General features: G+C 36.3%; 1 protein-coding gene across 1 annotated transcript; it reads left to right on the top strand.

Annotated features, from left to right (window-relative positions):
* Positions 1 to 1,356: 1,356 nt before the first annotated feature.
* Positions 1,357 to 6,820, top strand: ccdc166 (coiled-coil domain containing 166). The gene is made up of 7 exons (XM_034303276.2): positions 1,357 to 1,583; positions 1,679 to 1,732; positions 1,832 to 1,886; positions 3,745 to 3,889; positions 4,495 to 4,574; positions 4,899 to 5,075; positions 5,160 to 6,820. Exons 1-7 carry the CDS (start codon positions 1,477 to 1,479, stop codon positions 5,373 to 5,375), a joined length of 834 nt encoding a protein of 277 aa, XP_034159167.2. The 5' UTR covers positions 1,357 to 1,476; the 3' UTR covers positions 5,376 to 6,820.
* Positions 6,821 to 10,459: the final 3,639 nt, after the last annotated feature.

Raw genomic sequence — 10,459 nt, 5'->3', positions numbered from 1 at the left:
TCTTTCCATCGGTGTTTACATGATTGTACTTTGAAAATAGCCTCATTTCAAAAGTATGAAGACTAAAAAGACCAAAAAGCTTTATAGCATGACAGGTAAAATCATACATGTGGGCTTAAGTATAAGTAATGGTTTTATTGTTGTTAATAAACCAGACGCCTAACTTTAATAATAATAATAATAATAATAATAATAATAATAATAATAATTATTATTATTATTATTATTATTATTATTATTATTATTATCATTATGTATAATAGTAATAATAATAATAATTATTATTAGTAGTAGTAGTAGTAGTATTATACATAATAATAATAATAATAATAATAATAATAATAATAATGTTATATGCCATTTAAAAAAGATTAAAAGTAAGGGTTCATAAATTAAGTCATATACATGTAGCTGTATATGTATCATATATGCTATTTATAAGAAATGTTCTGTGCGCTTTCGGAAGTTTTTCATACTGAATCTTGCAGAAATGTTTAGTAGAGTTTATGAAGCTCACTGTAGCTGCTGTGGTTCACTTCCTCTTCCTCTCTCGCCCTGTTGAAACACCAGTGAATCGATTCAAATGACTCGGATCTTTTAAAAGAACTAGGATAGACTGATGTCCAGCTTGTGTGTCTCATTCCCTTTCCTCGTTCAGTCAATATTCAATACTGCTGCTCTCAGTATTCCTATTAATATATGATGCAGGAAAATATAATGTAGGAATTGCCCCAGTATACAGAAAATTAGTACTCATTTAGGAAAATCAGATAGGAAACAGTTAAGTGTTTTAAAAAAGTAAGTTCTAAACCTAAGGCAAAAAAAAAAAAAAAACCCTGCAGAAAAAAACAACAACAATAGAAACCATCACAGAAATTCTAATGGTTTCCACTACAACTACCATTACAAACCATCAGCTAATCAGTAAAACCATCACCATTACTATTATTGGTCCTTAATGGTATCCACTAGACATAACACATGCCACCAGCAGAAGGCAACAAATTACCAGTAGAGACCCACAGGGACTTTTACAGTTTCCCTTAAAACCAATACAATTCCCATTATTACCATTAAAACCATTACAAATTCTACCAGGGCTTCTATTGTGTTTTTTATTTATTTTATTTTTTTCAGCAGAGATTACACTGAGGCTTATTCAGCAAAAATCACTTGTTATCTTTTCTCGACTTTAAAAGGTTGAATGATATTTTTTAAACCTGTAAATATTGGTTTACAAACATCACAGTGGATTATAATGTCTATGAAACATAGAAACATTCTAACCGTTTGCTTATAATAAAAACTCTTCTGTCTTGTGCAGTGTTTACTCGCGAGCTCTGCCTCTGTGTGTCCCGTTGCTAGGTTACAGAGTATCCGGGGACAGCGTGCTAACAGGCTAACTAATTCACCAAACTACATCTCTTCTCTTCTGGGACTGTTGTTCTGACTACACCTCCTAACTACCTGTCCAAAATGGCTCCGAAAAAGACGAAGCAAAAGACGAGCAAAGCGTCAGGAGGCTCGGAGAAGGAAAAAGACAGGGAAAGGGAAGCAGAAAGTGAAGCGCAGTTACACAGAGAGTAAGAGGAAGGTCGCGTCCCAAATCTTTTAAAACATGGTGTAGGGTTGTTTTTTTAAATGTTGAACAGCATCTGGTTTGGTTTTTGATTCTCAGGTATGAAACTCTGACTGAAACACTCAGCAATCTCAAGAGGAGGGCAGAACAACTGTATCCTTACTGCACACACACACACACACACACACACACACACTAGAAATTAAACAATGCTTCTTGAGGTTTAGGCAGTTTAACTCAAGTTAACTCCAGACGAAGAGATAATGAGGCTCTTCAGAATGAGGCCAACCAGATACGCATGGAGAGTGTGAGCACACACACACACACACGCACACACACACACACACACTGGTCATCATAAGGAAGATACACTCAGGCTTATGACACCTGCAGGATTGAATGTGTAAGAAATAAATGTGTTACTTGATGTCAGAGCCAAATAACACATTGTCCACAGAAAAAGAAACAAAATTCATGTTAATTTCATGTTAAGGCATGTTATTTTAGGCACAAAAATCAAAAGTTGCTATTTTTATTTTGTGCACTGAATTGCCAACATTTTTGTTGACAAAAAAGTGAACATAATTCTCATGTTGTGCATAAAAGATATCAATGTTTGCTCGAAATGTACTTCAGTTTACAAGTGACAGCAGTGCATGAGGTGCCACTTCATAGCCATTTCATTTTGTGACACACAAAATACATGTTGAGATTCATTATGAAAAAATTGTGTTACAAAATCATACTTTTAACAGCAAAACAAATCAAGCACTTTGTTATTACCTAATAAATATAGAGTGGTACTATATGGGTTTGTTGACCTGTGGACCTAAGGACCACAAAAAAGTTTCTTGTGTCAGTTTGTATTACAATTTAGTGCAGAGAATTAAAAATTCCTTTGTTGCTGTTAATTTCGTTGATGAAATTTAACATTTTTTTCATGTCTGTGGTTTTATTGTGAAAGTAATCCTTTTTGTGGTGCAGAATGCAGAAGTTAGGCAAGCCGTAACAGTCCCATATGGTCACAAATAATGATCCCCTTGAGTGTGTGTGTGATTGGGGTGTGTGTAGAGTAAGGAATGGTGTAGAGTATATTGAGGAGGAACAGTGTGGTAAAGTAGCGGTACGGAAGTGTTAGTGGAGAGGCCCAAAGGAGGATTTTGCTTAGAGCCGTAAAGGTTCAGAAACACCTTTGAGTATGAGAAGTGCTATAGGTTTAAGAAATGGCAGCAGTCAGAGGAAAGTGTGACCTTGAGTAAAAATATTCACTAAATGAAAATGTCTGTACATTATTATTTCAGTGAAATATTTAAAGGAAACACTAACACATGTATATAAACTATTTTAATATCAGCACGTACACACTTTCCCACGTGTGCACTAGAGGGCAGCAGAGAGCTCACAACAAATATCATTACTGTCCATCTGGCCAGCCGGAATAGTTTGTTTTACAAATTTTTTTTTTTTTTATTTATTTATTTTTGCTGAAATAGCATCATAATCTCAGACAGAATTGCTTTTCATGAACTGGGCTCCACATTGGGTTTATTAGTTTGGTGGTGAGATAATGTTTCTGTTGTTGGTGTTTAATTTCAGATATTAAAGTTAGAGAGACAAAAAAAAGTGCGAGTTTTGTTTAACAATATAAGTCAAACCCCAGTGTTTTGCTACATAAATAAAACATTTAATATCAGATTTTTATCAGGCATGTTGGCCAAATCCATTCCACTGACGAGTGTTAGTAGAAAGGTTTTAATTGTTTCACTTGTCTCCAAGTTTAAATGTAAAAAGTTTAAAAACAAACATGAACATTTACTAAAGCGTTTACAGATGGATCAGGTTTTTAACATGTGCTTTTAAGATGTATTTTTAAAAATGATCTGAATATATTCTACAGCAATACAACACCGAATGTTTTAAGGTAGTGTATTCAGTATTATACACATTCAGTATACATCAATATTTTTCTTAAAGTAGAATAATCCACCCAACACTGCTAACCAGTATTGGGTAGAGTTCATAAAATTCTGCCTCATTTGTTTTAAAGAAACAAATATCTTTGCTGTGTTCAAGTCCATTGAAAAAGACCCATGTCTCTCTGTATACTGATTGTAGTGTTGCAATAGTGCAGCAATGACCACTCTCTCTCTGTGGTGTCTCTGCAGCAAGAATACATGTCGTACATGTCGAAGTGGACACAGAAGCGGCAGAATGCGATTGTTACTCTGTGTGATCAGAGGCAACAGAAGCTGGAAGAGCTCAGTAAACAGAGAGAGCAGATGGTGGAGAAACACGAGGAGCGGGTCAACGGTGTGTATGCATTTCTGTGTGTGTGTGTGTGTGCGTGTGTGCGGAGATCATATGTGCATGCATGGGTGTGTGTGTGGATAAAGTGTTATAAGGAGGAAGATCACGTGAGAGTTCTCACATTCTGAAATGGACTTCAAGACTGATACCAGACTGATGATTCAGGTGTCAAAGCAATAATTTCTGATTATTAGAACCAGTTTATAGAAGGTTTACTGTGTTTTTTTTTTAAGTCAGAACATTTTTGTAAAAATGTAAAAATGTTGTGGTCACAGTCTGGCAGCTATCAGAATAAAAATCCAGGTTGCTAGATACTGTATGCTATCGATCACCAACATCAAAACAATGGAGACAAGGAGGTGTCTTTACTTGCCTATCAATCTTGAACACCTCACTCTCTTGTACCAGCATTCAGACATTCTAGCCCACATTTAAAATTGTGGAGACATGCCTTTGGAGGGAGCACATAAGGAACGGGTTGCATTTTTTTGGATTTTGAGTTTTAAAATAAATAATTTCAGTTAACTTTTAATATTTTTTTATGCTTCAGAAAGAATAAAAAATGTGCAGATATAATATTGTTTCTGTGTGTGTGTGTGTGTTTTAAGGCCTGAAGAAGGAGATTTTGGAGAAGGAGAATGAGTTGGCTCTGCTGAATGTTGAACTAGCTGAGCTCGGGGATGTTAAGGTAGCCATGAAAACCTTTTTTTGTGTGTTATGTTTAAAGGTTTTGTTTTTTTTTTAGAAAGTGTGCAGGCAATTAATTGTTAATTTTGTGTCTGTTTAACTTTATGAGATTTTCTGAATTTTCTGTAGGCTGTGTGTAAAATGTTGTAACATGTCCCAAGGTGCTCAATCAGTGAAGTACACGTGATAAATAAGTAAATTGAAATTAAAACTGGTCACAATTACTAGTGAACATAATTTATTTTAGGCAAATTTTAACTGTGAAATTCTAATTAAATATTTTTTCATTCAAAGGGTATAATTTGTGTGTGTGTGTGCGTTGTAGAGTCTGCAGCAGCAGCAGTTGGATCGTATCGCTGAGCTGGAGCAGGAGGTGGTATCTGCACGCTATCGTCATTCTGAGACTCTTCATGATCTAAAAGCTAACAGCCTCACAGAGAGGGAGCGCTACAAGGCTGAGGCGAAACACACGGTGCAGGAACTCACCCTTAAAGCTAACGAGGTGAGTGTAAAGCTGTACACATGCATACACACAAACCAATTCACTGAATTCTGAATTCTTATTCTCTCTCTGTCTCTCTCTCAGGAAGCATCAATCTGTCTGCTTTCGTACATGCGACACGTGTCTGAGGAGAACAATCGTCTGTGTGAGGAGCTGCAGCAGCTGATCCAGAGAGCTCGAGCTCTGCGCAGCCACCAGCAGCTCCTGCAGACGCAGCGCAGACAACTGCTGCTGGAGAAAGAGTATGTGCAGGAGCTGCAGCGTCTGCGCATCTCCACAACACAAGGGGCACAGGAGTAACTGCTTCCAACTGACAGATCCTGGGATACTGGATAATAAACCATGCTTTGATTAGTTTTATGTTCATCTGATAGAAGTTATTGTATATGTAGAGTATTCTGTCTTGATTTTAACCTAATGGGGAAAGTAAATGTGAACTCATTCTGTAAGGAGAAATGATATATTAGTAGTTGCATCTCAAATGTCAGCGTAATTACATCATCTTTCATTTATTGGCAAATTCTTGTTTAAAGTGTACTTAACAAGGAGGCAGGACACAGAGACAGAGGTCATGACGGAAGGATCACAGAGACAGAGGTGATATTCAGGAAGGATAATCATGTAACCAGCAGCTCATGAGAAATAATCAGATCATTTCATTCAGCTCACCAGCTAGAACCAACTGGCTAACAGTGGCTGAAATTGTTTAATAAATCTTACGCTATCTTCGAAATAACAAAAAAATCAGCATTGCATTTTCTCTAATTTATTAAAATATTTGTAAAATCAGACACTACAGATATGAATTCGTGTATTAATGTTACTGTGCTGCTGTCTGAGTTTCATTAAGAAGATTCATTTCTATTTATCCAATTCTACAATCAGCAGTACAGCAGATCCTCCCTGTCATATTGCCTCATTCATATACAGTCCCCTCCAAAAGTATTGGATCAGCAAGACCAATTCTTTTGATTTTGCTATACACTGAAGGCATTTGGGTGAATATGAGTATGAGACAAATATTTACTGAGTTTTATTTATTTTAATTTACTTTTAAGACTATTTGTTCCTATAGTTTTGCTCACATTGGGTGGTCTGCCACCAAAGGTGCCATGTTCTAAGTTCATCGAACACATCTAGATGTAAACATCAGGAAATAAAAGCTGAAATTCTGATCTATAAGCGCATATTCATCTTTTGATCTCAAACCCAAATGTCCTCAGTGTATAGGAAAAAACAAAAAATTGGCCTTGCCTTTCCAGCACATTTGGAGGGGACTGTATATGCCAGAGGTGTCCAACCTTATCCACAAAGGGCCAGTGTGGGAGCAGATTTTCATTCCAATCAAGCAGGAGCCACATCTTATTCCACCAGTTTAATCAGTTGATCTTGGCTTTCAATACACTCAGCTGTGGCTTCTTCTTGGTTGGATTGAAAACCTGCAACCACACCGGCCCTTTCTGGATAAAACTGGACACCCCTGGTATATGCAATTCTGCTCTCAACGTTCACCTAAAAAACTCGATTCAAAGATCCGACTCGTTCAAACGATACATCACTACAGCATGTCGAGAGAGATGGAGGGAGAAAAACAGTTGAGAAACTTCATGATTATTTACAGTAAATTAATGCGTTGCAGTATCGAGAAAATGTTTATTGGAATAGCACACTATTGGGACTTTCTACAAAAATATTCTCGTAATTAACTGCAGAAATAAAGCAGCAACACAGTTAATTTAACATAATGGGTTATGAATGGTAAACATTATGCATCTTCTCATTCAGTCTACACTACACTCTGCATTATGATAAAATATAGGATGGTCCTCTAGTTGACTACATAGTAAACAGGGAAGTAAAGTCACACTAGCTAAGTGAATCAGTCAGAAAGCTCAGCCAGACAAAATCTTTCTTTTTTTACATAAAAATACAACTACAGGATCTTTTAATGACTCTGAGAGGTGTGTAAACACATTCCTGTCAAAAAGCAAGGAGAAAAATAAAGGTAGGTAATACTGTAAATGTTTCATACAGTAGTTCAGAGGTTTTGCCAGAGAGAGAGAGAGAGAGTCTCTAACACTAGGATAGTAATCATAAAAAATTCTGACGTATTCTTTTTGATATAAAATGCAGTTATTATTAATCAGAAATGTGAAATTATATTTCTTGCTCAGTGAGGAATCAATGTCATTGCTTATGCATGACTGACACCATACTCTGTGTTTAACACAACATTGGGTCAAACAGACTAATCACCTGATAGTGTTAAATATGTGAACAAAAAATGTGAGTGTGTGTGTGTGTGTGTGTGTGTGTTTGGGGGGGGGGGGGGGGGGGGGGTGTTCAGTGCTGAAGAATGATAAAGAAAGACAATGCTGATCAAATAGAACCAAGTATATGAGTCAAATAAACACACTTTTGGAGTGAAAACACACAGGTAACAGGTGTAACTGGGGCCCATAAATAAGTAGTTTCCCCCTGACATATTATAACTGGTGTAGAAACAAAATACCAGGAATGATACTGGCAATGCATTTCTGCTTAAAAATCACATATTAGATTTATCCATTTTCCATCTTGTTACTGTCCTTCTGCAGAAGGATTTACCCAGTGCTCATGGAAAACATATCACAGCTGTATATTATACCTATTATAGATTTAATGCACTGCACTCATACTGAAATGTACTGTATTAAAATTGTCATCGACAAGCTTCACTCCTGCTGCATGCTTTCACAATGAGAGCACACAGGGGGAACAGATTTATCAATGCTCCTAAAAGAAGTTTCCTCATTATATAACGGTTAGGATCAATTTAAAGTACTACCATGATCTCAGTAATGTCTCTGTTTTATGAGTTCCTCCCAGGAACTGTGACTCATAGTGCATGTTGTCCCAGTGAGAATTCATGGGGGAACAGATTTAACTGGCCTCCCCTTGATTTTAAATTTAAGGTTAAGTGATAAAAGGCTTATGCTATTGCAGAATATCTGTTTTACAATTTCACAGGTAAGTTTAAATTGAATTCTTACTACATGCAGTTCTACTACAGTACTGTTTCTTTATGGATCGCTGCACATGTGGAAATGCATTTACCCAGTGCTCCTGTAAAATAATTTCCTCTCTCTATACTAAAACTGGATTTCTATAAGAGTACAATAATAATCATGTTAGTATGTACACATATTGCTGTGTTATTCTGAAAGTTTGAGATCCACATTTGTTCAAACTAAACAAACTTGATGAGATTTATTACTTATAACTGTATTTTCTCTATTTAAAAAGGTGATAGACTGCACTTTCAAGATTTTTTTTTTAAACAAACATAAACACCACAACATTTGTGGGACATTTGGACAAAGTCAAATGTCAATGTCATAGAGTAAAGCAAAGAAAGTGTGAAAAGAGATAAATTATTGCTTATTCTATAAAGATATTCTAAAATGGCCTGGACAGATTTGTTGGTACCCCTAGAAAAGATTATAAATATTCAGATTATAGTCATATTTCAAGCTAACTGTTTTCTTTAATTAGTATCACACATGCCTTCAATCTTGTAATCAGTCATTCAGCCTATTTAAATGGAGAAAAGTAGTCACGCTGCTGTTTGGTATCATCATCATTTGGTATCATCATCATTTGGTATCATCGTACCACATTGAGATCAGAAAGAAAATTATAGACAAGCATGTTAAAGGCCTGGGCTATAAGACCATCTCCGAGCAGCTTGATGTTCCTGTGACTACAGTTACAAATATTATTAAGAAGTTTAAGGTCCATGGGACTGTAGCCGACCTCCCTGGATGTGGTCACAGGAGGAAAATCATCCCCAGATTGAATAGAAGGATAGTGTAAAAGTTATACAAAGAGCCAAGGCAAACCTCCAAAGAGATACAAACTGAACTCCAAGGTCAAGGTACATCAGTGTCTTTTTGAGCTACAGTGGGCTCAATGGAAGAAGACACAGGAGGACTCTCTACTCTTGAAAGAAAAACAGAAAAAAGCCAGACTGGAATTTTATTTTGACAAGCCACAATGCAGAATGTCGTTTGTTTAGATGAGACAAAACTGGAGCTTTTTGGCAAGTCACAACAGCTGTATGTTCACAGGCAAAAAATGAAGCTTTCAAAGGAAAGAACACCATACCTACTATGAAACATGGAGGAGGCTCAGTTATGTTTTGGGTCTACTTTGCTGTGTCTGGCACGGGGTGCCTTGAGTCTGTGCAGGGCACAATGAAATCTCAAGACTGTCAAGGCATTCTGGAGTGAAACGTACTGCCCAGTGTCAGAAAGCTCTCCCTCAGTCGCAGGTCATGAATCCTCCAACATGACAAAGACCCAAAACCCACAGTAAAAGCATCCAAGAATGGCTAAGAATAAAACAATGAACTATTCTGAAGTGGCCTTCTATGAGCCCTGATCTGAATCTTATCGAATATCTATGGAATCTGTGAAGCTGAAACATGCAGTCTGGAGAAGATACATTTCAAACCTGAGACAGCTGGAGCAGTTTGCTCAGGAAGAGTGGGACAGCTGCAGAAGTCTCATTGAGAGCTACAGATACTCTAAAGGTTGTGCAACAAAATATTAGGTTTTGGGTCCCATCATTTTTGTCCATGCCATTTTCATTTATCGTTTAAAATATTCTGTTGAATCAAAAGCAAAGTCTGATTTTTATTAAATATGGAATAAACAATGATGGATGATACTTTTGTCAGTTTCAAGTTATTTCAGAGAAAATTGTGGGTTCTTCTTTTTTCGTGGAAGGGTGCCAACAAATTTGTCCACTTCTTGTATGGTGTAATTATTTTTCCCACCTAGTTTCTGAGTGTTGGTTTATGTTTTGAGTAAAAAATGACTATATATTGAAGTCATTTGTGTTTTTGCTGTTACCTGAGGTTATTTCTTTGTTTATAGAAGTTGGGGAGGACCACACAATTGTTATATAATTCATGATAAATAAAAACATAGAATTGAAGGAGGGTGTCCTTTTTTTTCCCATGACTGTACATAGGTTCTAAGTAGCAGTCTAGAGACTCTGCAGGCATTTTCATTATTTTCTTTATTATAACGTCATGCTTTTGGAATTAATGTATAAATACTGATTATTTCACAAGAAAAATAATTCAGAATAGTTTTAAATACTTTTATTTAAATATTATGCCTTAAAGTCATGTGACCTGGCTAAAATATGTGCAGAATCTAATTATTAAACCCAAAGCATATGGAAGTTTAAAACAGTCCTGTAAACTTGAAGAGAAGATTTCTCCTTGGTTTTGTCAAGTGCAGGCATAAAACAGCCTACAAAATCACATACATGACTGACATAATCGCACATTTCATTCCAGTGTAGTATTTTAGGGGAAATCAGTTTTGCAGGGG

The sequence above is a fragment of the Pangasianodon hypophthalmus genome, chromosome 4, assembly GCF_027358585.1.
Source record: "Pangasianodon hypophthalmus isolate fPanHyp1 chromosome 4, fPanHyp1.pri, whole genome shotgun sequence".
Classification (NCBI taxonomy): Eukaryota; Metazoa; Chordata; class Actinopteri; order Siluriformes; family Pangasiidae; genus Pangasianodon; species Pangasianodon hypophthalmus.
This window is presented reverse-complemented; position numbering and strand designations above follow the sequence as displayed.

What these genes read in the sequence shown, in the direction of transcription:
- ccdc166 (XM_034303276.2), top strand. Translation starts at nt 1,477, where the DNA reads ATGGCTCCGAAAAAGACGAAGCAAAAGACGAGCAAAGCGTCAGGAGGC. An exon ending in GAAGCGCAGTTACACAGAGA is followed by an intron (nt 1,584 to 1,678) that starts GTAAGAGGAAGG and finishes TTTGATTCTCAG; the next exon opens with GTATGAAACTCTGACTGAAA. An exon ending in TCACCCTTAAAGCTAACGAG is followed by an intron (nt 5,076 to 5,159) that starts GTGAGTGTAAAG and finishes TCTCTCTCTCAG; the next exon opens with GAAGCATCAATCTGTCTGCT.